The following is a 14,368-nucleotide window of genomic DNA, read 5'->3' on the forward strand; positions in this document are numbered from 1 at the left end:
TAATACAGATAATGCATTAGGGTAAAAAATAAAAACATTTTTACCTTTACAACTACTTTAAGCTACTCCTAATTATTTTATTATTAGGTTGGTTAGGAGGCTTCTACATATTTGACAAAGAGGGGTCCAGGCACAATCCTGGAGACCTGGTAGAAACGTGTGCTCAGGGAATCATTTATATCATTTCATGTTCCAGAAAGGTTTACATTCTAATCTCCTTGTTATAGTGATTTGAACACATAGGGCCAGTTTAGTCAGAAGACAGTTAACCTTCCAGTTCCTTTATGGGTTGTGGGAAGAATGTGGAGCTCACAGGGAAATCCTATTCATAACAGAAAAATGTACTGTTTCCACGCATATAGAGTCCCTGGTGGGAAGTTAATTAGAAGGCATTAGCGGTGACCATTAAATCTCAATGTTATCACTATTATCAATAGCAGATGCAGGAAAATAAATACTTTTGTCTTAAAAGCTGTTCTTTTTTCTTTTGTAGCACTTCCTCTCCTCCTCCTGACGTTCTGAATCCTGACAGTTCAAGCACACCGACCTCCCTACTTGGACCAGAACTTGCCGTAGCTTATTTTCTGCTCCTCCTTCTCGTGTGGTTCCTAAATCGAGAGTTTGAGGTCAGTTACCGCCTTCACTACCACGGTGACGTGGAGGCAGACCTGCACCGTACTAAGATCCAGAGCATGAGAGATCAAGCAGACTGGCTTCTACGCAACATCATCCCTTATCATGTAGCTGAGCAGTTGAAGGTGTCCCAAAGCTACTCCAAGAACCACGATGATGCTGGTGTAATATTCGCCAGCATAGTCAACTTTAGCGAATTTTATGAAGAAAATTATGAAGGCGGAAAAGAGTGTTACAGGGTTTTAAATGAGCTCATTGGGGACTTTGATGAGCTCCTTAGCAAGCCTCATTATTCGTGCATTGAGAAGATCAAGACCATTGGTGCTACTTACATGGCCGCCTCTGGACTTAACCCATCTCAGTGCCAGGACAGCAGCCAGCCTCATCGCCACCTGCAGACATTGTTTGAATTTGCCAAGGAAATGATGAGTGTGGTGGATGATTTCAACAACAACATGCTGTGGTTTAACTTCAAACTCCGCATTGGGTTTAACCATGGTCCACTGACGGCAGGAGTGATTGGGACCACCAAGCTGCTTTATGACATCTGGGGGGACACGGTGAACATTGCCAGCAGAATGGACACAACAGGAGTGGAATGCCGCATCCAGGCAAGTGAGGAAAGCTGTAGGGTGTTAGTGAAAATGGGCTATGAGTTCGATTACCGGGGGACCGTCAATGTCAAGGGAAAAGGACAGATGAAAACCTATCTATACCCAAAGTGTACAGACAATGGAGGCCTAGTGCCCCACCATCAGTTATCAATCTCTCCTGACATCCGGGTACAGGTGGATGGAAGCATCGGCCGTTCCCCCACAGATGAAATAAGTAACCTAGTGGCAGGAGGGAAAGGGGCAGCAGAGTCTGGCAGTGGGGAAATGGCACGTAAGCGGGAGAAGGCTGAGGACAGGGGTCGTGATGGAGGAGCACGGTGAGACTGGTGGTGCAGAGAAGGACCAGATAGTTTGTGGGGCCACCAAGAATGTAAGAGCTGGAAGCCCAGCTGAGCATCCCCGCTCTTCACTGTGCCAGCTCATGGACTTGTTCATTGTGTTCCAAGAGCCACTGCATCATTCCACAACTCAGTCTTATGGTGGTGTGGCCTGATGGATATCTAAATACATGGCTCCTAATTCTCCAAGACACATGTTGGTGGGCTTCTAATCTGAATCATTTCTACATCATATACTTCTTACAATAAGTGGTGACATCACCATGACTTAACTCCACCCACATGAAGAAAGTTGGGGCTCCACATTCGCTCACTATATTTGGACAACTCTCTGAGCTGTGCTTAGTAGCCACGGCTGGCTCGAAAATTTCCGGAGTGACAGTAAGGGCAAACATCCAGATCCGTCGGGGGTGCAACTTGCAATCCGACGTTTGGTGACAGAGTTGGGTCTCTTGGCACCATCTTTAGTGCAATGTATAAACACTCTTAAGCGAAGGCATGCCACCTCCTCCTTCTAGATTACCTCTGGAGGGCTGCGCAGACACTGGATGGACCATGTATTAGTGAGAAGGGCATTCTCTCGCCCCCATCTCATGCCTCCTCCTCTATCAACCTTCGTCAGCCATACTGAGGATTGAACTAAGTGCCTTCCGCTCTCTGGGTATTGCCCGTCCAGATGAGATGACAGTGACACCTTGCCGCAATTCTCGCTAATACTTGCCAAAAGCATGCGCCGCTCTGGACTGCTGCCCACCCGTGACAAACACCGGGGTGGGATATTTTTATGAATGGGGAAAGAGGTAGTGAATTACTCATTTTTATGTAACCGTGAACCCACCATCCATGCACCATGGAAGCAGCCATTTTGCAGGCGGAACCCATAATCAGCCTGTCATTTCCCACTTTGCGCCTCGTGCCTTTGTGATGTCACAGCTTCCTTAATATTGACTCGCCTCACTAAATGGCTGCATCTGCTGAAGGTGCATGGGTTACAGGTTCACGTTAAGACAAAGCGATTGTAATGTGTTTTCAGTAACACTTTAGCTGCCTACCAGTTCCCATTAGGTGTGTCGCCTCCTACAGGCGGAAAGTAGAACTTCAAAAGGTATGTTTAACAAAAAAAAATATATGGTCTTCTTGTGTATGGCCCAATATTCCTTAAGGTCTTTGAGATACATTTTAACCTCTGTGTTTGCCATAGCAGAACAATATAATAAGGTACCTCTTTTACTAAAAAGTTATTTATGACCTCTCCTTTTATGATTCCCAGGAGGAGGAGTGGCCATATTGTTGTCAAGAGTGAGCAAGCAACTGTTAAAAGGGGAAGTATCAGGTTTTTGTTTTTTCCAAAATCCATACAAATCCATGTAAGCCACAAACATATCGGCCTTTGCAGTGCGGTAACCTGGTTTCAACTCTTGACCAAAGAGATCAAAAAGAAGTGACAAAAGACAAAAAAAAATACATTTAATAAACAGAATGCCACAGCACAGACTTAAAAAAAACTTTTTTAAATCTGATATTTCCCCTTCAGTAATAGTATGCATAAAAATGGAAAGATATGAAGGAATACATAAAATGTATTATCACGACAGCTAAAGGGAATAAAATTCCCCATGTGTGTATGTATGTATTTAAGATGGTTTAGCATATGTGTGCAGTATCCCTTGAACTGCAAAACAAAAGATACCTGTGTACATGCTTAAACATATGGAGCCAAATTTACATTTTAGGTAAAACAAACATATATGTAGGGGTGATTATCATCCAAGTGGGTGTGTTTAAACAATTAAGGAAAATGTATAGGATTGAAGTTCCCCTGTTATTTGCAATGTCGGCATTCATTTTATGAGCAGGAGATACTGACTTAACAATTTAGCCTGTTGCTAGGAAGGAACGCTACTGCTGTTTCATGACATGCTGGAAGAGAGGGGTTCTGTTAGTTTTTTACAACTATTAAAGTAGATCTAAAACCTAATTGGATGACATTTCGTTTTTTAACATCACTGTGTAGCAATAAACAATTGCGTTGTTTTTTTGTTTTTTTTTATAAAGTATAGTTTTCGCCTCCTTTTCATCTTTGCATGTGAGTGATGCTGATCTTCTTCAGCCTCTCTCAGCCACTTCATGTGTCCATGCACTCGTTCCATCCTCAGCTGCACATCATTGCTTCCTGGTTGTGACAATGGGTGACCATGTCTATACAATGGGGTCTAAGTATAAAACATTTGTTGCACGAATGTCAAAAAACATTCTTGAAAGCTGAGCGCAATGCCATATTAATGTTTGTAAGAAAACGATTCCTGTGTCATCAGTTCCATCTGGCGACCGCAATATGCTGTCGTTGTCTCATTGAGGTATTTCAGAAAACTCCACTAGATGAAGCTGACAATCTCTTACAAAAAAATGACAGTGACATTTTATTCAGCTTGCATGAATGTTTTATAAATAGGCCCCCAATGTGTATCGGCACAGAAGCTTGTAGTATCTACCAGTAGAGCACATGACAGGGTGACAAAATAGAAGCACAGTTATGACAGTTGTCATCGCATAACAGGAAGTGCATGAACAAGGACCTGCATGGCAGGATCATTTTGTATTATTTTACATAAAAACAAAATATTGAAAACAATTTTTGAAATAACAGGAACATTTTAAAGGGTATAATGGATTTATTGATTGGGTTTAGATCTACTTTAATTAACAAAGTGGCTGCCAGTACAGCATTCCAGTGATGAGTTCACTAAATACAATGATGGAAGACATGAAGCACAAAATAACCTTACCTCCTGCCAGGATCATTATCTGTAAGTTCTAGTTAGCTGGCCTAACAGATTGAAGGTATTCCGTAGTGTGTTCAGAGTAGGCCTGATCATGCATCATGGAGGAAAACCAGAACAACGCCATATGGATGTGCTTTGCCTAAGGTAGGTGATGATGGGTCACATTGGTGGATTCAAGAAAGATGATTTTGGGTGCTCTAAAACATACATCTTCCTTTTTTAAACATCCCAAACCAAGACATGTTATACTTGCACAAATAGACCTTAGGTGGTCACCAACCATGACTGTGTTGCCAGTTCTGCCCTCTGAAAATCAAGGCAGCGCAATCAAATTAAGGATAGTTGGTGGTCTTAATGGACTCCTTCCTACTTATTTACCAAGGCAGCGAGCAATGTGGAAAAAGCACAAACCCCAAGAAATCCAAATGTAATCTTTATAGGGCAAGATGACTAGGCCACAAAGCCTGCAAGGCCTTAGCCAGTCCTTACAGTGACATGGTCCTCCAAGCTTTGGCCTGTTCAGACAAATCTACTTTCCTGTGGTGATGCACTGCAGTTTAGTACATTTTTAGGATGAAGGACATGGCAAAATTTTGTCATGTAGTTCCTCTAAAATGTATATTAAATGATGCAAGTCACTTTGAGTATTTTTAACATATTTTCAGCACAGAAAACCTCCTTTCTGTATATTTCATAATGCATAAACAACAAAGTGTTTAAAAGATACCAAAATTTAAATATGCATAAACATAGTAGTTCAGGTTAAAAATGCATGTGCATAGGTGTGAAAGGGAACCAGGAGTCCCAACTACAGACCACACCATGGGCTTCCGTTTTGAGAGGAGCACATCATAATAATATGTAAGTGCTAAAATATTAAAGCCCGGCTCCCGCCAAAACCTTTATAATGGGGAAGGGTTACATTTTCTTTTAAGCTTTATTTCTGTCTGTGTCCTACATTGGGGTTGTTTCCCTTAATGTCCTGCTGAAACCATGTCGTGTCTTGACACATCAGATGTCACTGATAAAGGGGTAGGTGGAAATGTCCACTTTATGGTCACAGAAGGCAGTAAAACCGTTGTAGGTTCTAACCCTTCCCAACTCTATCAAAAACGGAAAAAGAATAGCTGGGACTGGGTTTTAAACATACCCAGAAATTGACAATGATACATTTAGGTGGCACCGTAGGCACTACAAGTTTTCCGACATCAGGTTCTTCCACTGTACATTTACTGACAGCAGAGATCAAACATGTACAGCACAATAAGGACCTGTTCGATGACCTTTTGATCACATCAGAACTACTTCTCGTTCCATACTACGGGAACATAAGATCAACTGCAGGTCAAAAGGTGGTCAACTGCAGGGCATATGAACCTGTGAATGAATGTCATAAGCATCTCAAACTGATGTCAAATGCCAGCAGAATACAAATGAAAAACAAAGTGCCCTCTGCAAAAAAAAAGTTCATACCTGCCTCTCTCACTGCAAAGAAGGGAGTTCTTAATTGTCTCCTTTGCTGCCCAGGCTGCCGATCAGCGCTTTACTGCAGACAATATTTACCACAAGGCAAACAAGGCATTTGCCTAGGGCGGAATTTTTCAGGGGGGGGGGGGCAGCTCTGCCCCTTGGAAGAAGGGACACACACGGCATGGGGACCTGGTGGGTTCCGAGAGATGCTGTGGGTTTCATGACGGTGTATGCACAGCCTGACTCTCCTTCCTGGGGATGTCTGGAGCTGTGAAGGTGAGTGTCTTTCTCTCTATCGCCATGGGGGATGGTGGCTGGTGTATGGGGGCAGTGGTAGTGGAAGGCTCGGGTGGAGGGCAGAGGTGCTCTTGGTCAATGTCAGGCTCTTTCTGCCTAAGGTAGCACAAAACCTAAATACACCACTGTCTGCAGATATAGCTGCCTGAAGAATCTTCAACATCCAACACTTCTGTGAGCCAGATGCCTGGTTCCTTGCTGTAGTCTCCTCACTAACTCCTACAACAGTAAGGCTAGCTTTACACGAGTGTTAAAAACAAACAGCTAATCCAAGTTTTTACCACATCCCCCTACCTACAAATTAACATGATGGCTGCTTATCTCAGTACACATTGCCATGGCTGAGATACTCCATGGAGCAACAGATTAACTCCCCATGTCACATTTGTCAGGTTGTGTCGCTTGCCAAATGCGCTGATTCAATGGAATCACAGCACAACTACTATTTTATGTAAAATTCCCCTTGTGATCGTACAAAAAAAAAGAAACAGGCATCAAGGGGGAGGCTGTAGTGCCTCCTGAACACCTAAAGACTGCTGTTCAATTTTGAATTGTTTTTCAGAGAGGTGGTAAAGTCCACCTCCCAGATGAAAGGGTCTTGAAGGACACAGTACAAATATAGGGGCTGAGAGAACCAATAGCTGGAAAAAAGGCATCCAACACACTGAAAAATGTTAGATTTTGAAGTTTCTTCAAGACGCTATATCTCCTTTAAGCAGCTGTATCTTCAGTGTAGCACTGATTGGCTGGTTTGGTAGCAAATGAGGTAAGTACGACCTCCCAGGTAAAGTCCACCTCCCAGATGAAAGGGTCTTAAAGGACACAGAACAAATATAGGGGCTGGTAGAACCAACAGCTAGAAACCAGGCATCCAACACACTGGAAAATGTTAGATTTTGAAGTTTCTTCAAGACGCTATACCTGCTTTAAGCAGCTGTATCTTCAGTGTAGCACTGATTGGCTGGTTTGGTAGCAAATGAGGTAAGTACGACCTCCCAGGTAAAGTCCACCTCCCAGATGAAAGGGTCTTAAAGGACACAGAACAAATATAGGGGCTGGTAGAACCAACAGCTGGAAACCAGGCATCCAACACACTGAAAAATGTTAGATTTTGAAGTTTCTTCAAGACGCTATACCTGCTTTAAGCAGCTGTATCTTCAGTATAGCACTGATTGGTTGGTTTGGTAGCAAATTAGGTCATTACGACTTCCCTTCTTTGCAGGATGCTTTCTACTCTTACCTATTAATCTAGCACCAAAAGTTAATTTAGAGAGAACCAATAACTCAGCGGCTTCTACACACCGACACCTCCAACCCTACAGACACTGAGAAAAGAGGGAATGCAGCCACATGGCTGCTGACAAAAAAAAATTAAAGCTATTTTAATTCAATCAATACTCTATGTTTATATAGTAAGTCCACACAGTGCTCCAATGCTTTTTGCTAGGTTGGTCTTGGTGTACATGTATTTGTTTCTATCGATCATTTTCTACTAATGATAGAGAATTTGGGTAAGAATCCAGAAAGTCGTCCTTTGAGATTTAGAAAAATATTATATATCTGCCCTACTCTTTTTTTTCAACCTAAAACCAGCCCGTGTCCCACATTTAGACACAAACGTTCAAAAACAGGCTCAAAGATGCAGGTTTCTTTTTTATTTGGTTTGCATTTTATAAATGCCTACCTCATAGCTTTTATATTATGAATGGTCATATACACGGCAGGCATAGGCAATCAGTAACTCTCTAGACTCAGTGGATCTACAAGTCCCAGTATGTCATTCTGGTATTAGTCGTTCCTCAACAGCTGGAAAGCTATAGTTTGCTATTGCCTTCATTACCAAATGATAAATTTGGCTCTAACCATTTGTTAAGTGCAACATTATGCATATTGGGGGTGTGCGCATAAAGATGTACATGTGTAATATACTGGTGTATGAAACAAACAGCTCATGCAAACTTCTTGTTATTGCTCAAAAGGTTACACAAAGAATTTGGTAATGAGTTCAGGCACCCCTGGCCCTCTCCCAACCCATGCTTTGATGAATTCTAACTAGAAAACAGCCTTATTCAAACACAATTATTAGCAGTTCTGGTGCAATGAGAGCAATACCAGCCATATAATATAATTAAAACCAAGTACATCACTAAAAGTATAATTAACATATAGGATAGTGAAAGAAGATCGATATTCCTGATATTTTTAATAAAGAACGATGGTATGGTAAACCTGCCATACACGGCTTGAAATGTAAGCCATGGATGGCCCTGTTGACACTACCTGGCTCGGCAAACGTCAACTGAGTAATAGAAGGAGGTAAAAGAAAAAGTCAGCTGAACAATGACTGCAACCAATCACTGTTCGGGTATTCTAATGCCTGGTACACATGGTAAGTTACTTTTTGTTCAATCCAACGAAAAAAACCTGAAGACTTTGATTTAACTATGCAATGTTAGTAGGGCAATCTCCCTGCTGTGCTACAGTCTTCTGACAAGGGGATCACCCCTACCACCACGCACACAATACACCGGTCAGCGCTTGCAGCTATTGGCTGCGAGCACTGATCGGATGGCGATTGGCTGTTGGTTTTGCAGCATCCTCATTTGATAGAAACCGGTCATGAGATCAGCCTCTGTCAGACAAGGACCTGTACACGCGAGCCGAATGTTGGATGGTTTCTGATTTCTGACGATATTCGGTTTGTGGCTTACAAGCCATTGATACCGGCTGTCAGAATACAATAGTTGGCAGTAGGATTTTCATTCATCCACACCAGCCGTTCTCAACCAGGGTTCCTCCAGAGGTTTTTAGGGGTTCCTTGAGCAATGAGATACTTTTGCCTCTCAGATGAGTAACCACTGACGATGATTTTTTTAGCTAACTGCAAGGGGAGATTCTTCCCAATTACCACAAATGTAAGGAGCCTTCTTCCTAATAACTATCATACAGATGATCTGTGAGCTGTATAAAGAGGAAAGGATTGATGCTACTCCTGTCCAGCCCAGGTGAACAAGCGATAAAGACCGACCTCAGCCTACATGTCTCCACCAAACCACACACCGTGATGCATTTTGCATAGGATTCTATGACTAAGCCCCGGGGCAAAATGCATCAGAGTGTGTGGTTTGGTGGAGACATGTAGGCTGAAGCTGCTCTTTAATCCTCATACACACTTGACATTTTACAGCGGCTGTTTTTGGCTTTTGACATTTTGTTCTACAGCTAGTAAACCCCCCAGCATGTTATCCTATGTGTCCATGCACACATACAGTGAAGGAAATAAGTATTTGATCCCCTGCTGATTTTGAAGGTTTGCCCACTCACAAAGAAATGATCAGTCTAAAAATCGAATGGTAGGTGTATTGTAACACTGAGAGACAGAATAGCAACAAAAAATTAAAAAGAAATGCATGTCTAACAAATTATGCACTGATTGGCATGTTCATGAAGGAAATAAGTATTTGATCCCCTTCACAAAACATGGCTTAGTACTTGGTGGTAAATCCCTTGTTGGCAATCACAGAGGTCAAACGTTTCCTGTAGTTGGCCGTCAGGTTTGCACACATCTCAGGAGGGATTTTGGCCCACTCCTCTTGGCAGATCCTCTCCAAGTCATTAAGGTTTGGTGGCTGACGTTGGGCAATTTGAACTTTCAGCTCCCTCCACAGATTTTCAATTGGATTAAGGTCTGGAGACTGGCTAGGCCACTCCAGGACCTTAATGTGCTTCTTCTTGAGCCACTCCTTGGGCAAACATTCAAACTCAGCAGGGGATCAAATACTTATTTCCTTCACTGTAGACTGTAATCAACGTTTTTTGGCTGGAAAAAAAAGCCAGGACTAGTGGGTTTCGATAGGAGTTTTTTAGCTGTAAAAATGCTCTAATGCTGAAAAACGCAGTAAAATGTCACAAACTGGCATTTTTGGACTTTTTTGACAAAAAAATGCTAAGAAACGCCAACGCGGGAAAATGCCACAAAACGCTAATGCAAAAACACTAAAAAAAGCTGAAAAACTCATGTTTTTAACGTGACTTTACACAGCTAACGTTACCAGCGTTATCAAAACATCCAGTGTGCATGAGGACTTATTGTTTAATCACCCGAACTGGTTGGGAGTAGTGGTGTTCCTTATCTCTTTACACTAACTAGCCCTCTGGATTAGTATTAGGACAAGCCTACACCCCATGTTCTGGGACACTGGGGTTTGCTTTCACCTCTACTAACAGGTTACTGTGAGCTGTAGATATAGTAAATATTAGCAGGGGTTCCTTGAGTCCAAAAAGGTAATTTCAAGGGTTTCCCTGTGGTAAAATGGTTGAGAATGTCTGACCTTTACTATTTAGCATGGGTGGGGGAATCTGTGGATTTATCGTATTGAGCTCAGAGGGCTGAAGGAGACCTCTTTATGTGTACGACCAGCTTTAGTTTTTGGCTTCTAAAAGTTCACTTTTTGTTTTTTTCTGTGAGAATTATAACTTATCACACCAAAATGATCCTGCCTCCTAACGTAAACCTAACCCATAAATCTAAGCCTTCAAGTGACTCTGTTGTAAAGTAAATGTATACATTAAATTGTTCCCTTCAAAATAAACATTAAGGATGATTTTCAGGTATAGATAGTTTTTTACATAATTACATTAGTGCTCTTTGGACCAATGTAACTATGTACATACCATACCTAGCCGATGCCCTTGGAAGCTTGAAATCACTGAAGTAGACACCTCTGCTTCAGTGATCTCCATTTGCTTCCAGGTCCTCTGCCAAGTGGCTGCTCTGTTGCATCCTCAACACATGGAGTCGGCCACTCGCTTCTGAAGGAACGCAAAGCGTTCTCTGATTGGACAGGGTGGAGAGCACAGGATATATGCAGGTATATTGTGTGCACGTGCTTGATTTTTAAGCAGGTGCAAAGGATGGGCAGTCTAAAAGTCTAAGAAGAGGAGAAATGGACACCAATCAACATGAATATGAATGGGCTTTAAAATCCAGGTCGTGTTGTAGAGTTACATGGTGGTGTATGGCGGAGGTTGGATACTAATATACAGGTGTACCTCGGTTTACGAACACCTCGGTTAAAATAATTTTCGGATTACGAATGAAAGTCCATTGAAAATAATGGCTCGGTTTACTAATTTTATTCGCAATACGAACGGATTAATTGGTTTTCGATGCATTTACAATTTTTTTTAATCATGTCCCTGTACAGTGTTTATGCCTTTAAAGTGCACTTTATAAAGAGTTTTGAACAGATAAGACTTTTTTTCACTTTTTTCTGACCTCCGCAACGGTTTAATTGGTTTTCAGTGCATTTACGAATTAATTTTTAATCATGTCCCTGTACAGTATTTATGCCTTTAAAGTACACTTTATAAAGAGTTGTGAACAGATAAAACTTTTTCTGACTTTTTTCTGACCTCTACAACGGTTTAATTGGTTTTCAGTGCATTTACGAATTAATTTTTAATCATGTCCCTGTACAGTATTTATGCCTTTAAAGTACACTTTATAAAGAGTTTTAAACAGATAAAACTTTTTCTGACTTTTTTCTGACCTCTACAACGGTTTAATTGGTTTTCAGTGCATTTACAAATTAATTTTTAATCATGTCCCTGTACAGTATTTATGCCTTTAAAGTTCACTTTATAAAGAGTTGTGAACAGATAAAATACTTTTTTTTTACTTTTTTCTGACCTCCAGAACAGATTAATTGGTATTCAATGCATTTTCGTTTTTGCTTGCAATATGACGGATTAATTGGTTTTCAGTGCATTTACGAATTAATTTATAATCATGTCCCTGTACAGTATTTATGCCTTTAAAGTGCACTATATAAAGAGTTGTGAACAGATAAAAGACTTTTTTTTTACTTTTTTCTGACCTCCAGAACGGATTAATTGGTTTTCAATGTGTTCCTATGGGAAACTGCATTTCAGTTTACGAATTTTTCACAATACGAAAAGTCCCACGGAACGAATTAAATTCGTAAACCGAGGTACGCCTGTACATTCTTCATTAAAAAATGCCCCCACCTAAGTTATAAAAGGTCATTTCAGAGGTGGATGAGATGACTGGAAGAGCTTTGCAGGCATCCGTAGAAGGCAAGTTGGATCTTCATGTTCAGATAAGAGCACTCTAAGGTTTTCCTTCAACATTGAGGTACTAAAGGACATTTTTGGTGTATATAACCATCTGGAGAAGGAGATAATCCACCTCCATTTATACCTTGGTGCTGAAAGATTAAACATACGGATAATTTCCATTAAAACATAGTAACTCCATTTGTTGTCCAATTGCTACTTTTGTGACAATGTGATCTGCAACAACTACTGATAGCTGTCAAAGCATTGTACAAGAACTTGCATGATGATCTTGGACCCTAAAGCCTTTTCCATTTCCATTTTTCTTTATTAAAGTCTCGGTCAGACAAAAGCCTTATATAAGTACAAGATGGCGATGTATGTCGAAAGGTAAGACCCGAGAGATACTGTATTTGAAGTTATTCAGACACTAGAGTACTGGAGTGACCCTAAAGCCTTTTAGAGGAACCCGATTTCAGTGATGTACTTAGTTTAAACTGTATTATTTTCTTTGTATTATTACCTTTATGGCATTGTTGCTGGTAGTTATATTTATTACATTTGTTCCCACTTACAACCTTTCTTTTATGACTTATTGACAGCCGTGGCTTGGGAAAGAACAGGGATGCTTGACCATGCTGGTGAATGCCTTCTGTAACCCCATTGTTGGTGATGCGCTATTAGGATATGATTGAAAGTGCTGTATATATTATATATATATATATATATATATATATATATATACACACACATGTACGTATATGGACATACTCCCACTTATTCATATGTTTTTGTTTATTTATTTACCTGTACATAATACAATGATAAAGATCAGTACAAGTTGGCACAGAAAGCTCTTTGTATATATGTGTAGATTTCTATGTACACAGGTGAATAGTACTCGCTTTGAGGAGACTGTAGTGCCTGGATAGAAGGTCATCTGTCGGTTCCCTATGACCCGTCCCCAGGTATCCCCCCCCCTCCCCTTCCTCTGTATGCTCAGACCTTTGCCGCGACCCCACCTTCCTGCTGCGCGATATATGCTGTTCTGCAGAACGACCTGCAAAGCCAAAATAAATGCATTGAATATTCTGAAGTCTCTGTTGTGTACTTTAAAGGGTGTGGGATTTTGGAGGTAGGGCCCCGCACCCAGGGCTGCTGTTAGAAACCACGGGGCCCCATACAGCCCCCTTCCCCAACAAAAAAAAATACAATTTAATTTACTATGCTTCAGTTATGAATGAACACAGTATGTGATGGGTACTGATCACTCATTCTGCTCATTCAGGAAAGGAAGGGGCTGGTAACTTGACACTTCCTCTATTCTCCATTATGAAGGATCCTATTGCAGGTTGCAGCTGCTGGTGGGAAGGAGAGGACGGAGGCCAGCTTCTATTCCTAATACACAGACATCGGGACACAGAGCTCTCCTCTCCTCCTAATACACAGACATCAGGACACGGAGCTCTCCTCTCCTCCTAATACACAGACATCAGGATGCAGAGATCTCCTCTCCTCCTAATACACAGACATCAGGACGCAGAGCTCTCCTCTCCTCCTAATACACAGACATCAGGACGCGGAGCTCTCCTCTCCTCCTAATACACAGACATCAGGACACGAAGCTCTCCTCTCCTCCTAATACACAGACATCAGGACGCAGAGCTCTCCTCTCATCCTAATACACAGACATCAGGACGCAGAGCTCTCCTCTCCTCCTAATACACAGACATCAGGACACAGAGCTCTCCTCTCCTCCTAATACACAGACACCAGGACACAGAGCTCTCCATTCCTCCTAATACACAGACACCAGGACACGGAGCTGCTCTCCTAATACACAGACATCAGGACACGGAGCTCTCCTCTCCTCCTAATACACAGATATCAGGACACAGATCCCTCCTCTCCTCCTAATACACAGACATCAGGACACGGAGCTCTCCTCTCCTCCTAATACACAGACATCAGGACACGGATCCCTCCTCTCCTCCTAATACACAGACATCAGGACACAGAGCTCTCCTCTCCTCCTAATACACAGACACCAGGAAGCAGAGCTCTCCTCTCCTCCTAATACACAGACATCAGGACACGGATCCCTCCTCTCCTCCTAATACACAGACATCAGGACACAGAGCTCTCCTCCTAATAC

At 41.8% G+C, this 14,368-nt stretch overlaps 1 protein-coding gene across 1 annotated transcript in view; it reads left to right on the plus strand.

The window, feature by feature from the left end:
* Positions 1 to 13,305, plus strand: part of ADCY9 (adenylate cyclase 9) — a 186,073-nt gene extending 172,768 nt beyond the window's left edge. Inside the window, exon 10 of the mRNA XM_089683430.1 lies at positions 494 to 13,305. Coding sequence (XP_089539556.1) covers positions 494 to 1,568 — 1,075 coding nt within the window. The 3' untranslated portion in view covers positions 1,569 to 13,305. The remainder of the gene's footprint in view (positions 1 to 493) is intronic.
* The last annotated feature ends 1,063 nt before the right edge of the window (positions 13,306 to 14,368 follow it).

The sequence above is a fragment of the Staurois parvus genome, unplaced genomic scaffold (genome assembly GCF_062004578.1).
Source record: "Staurois parvus isolate SC_StPar_1 unplaced genomic scaffold, SC_StPar_1.0 ptg000018l, whole genome shotgun sequence".
Lineage (NCBI taxonomy): Eukaryota > Metazoa > Chordata > Amphibia > Anura > Ranidae > Staurois > Staurois parvus.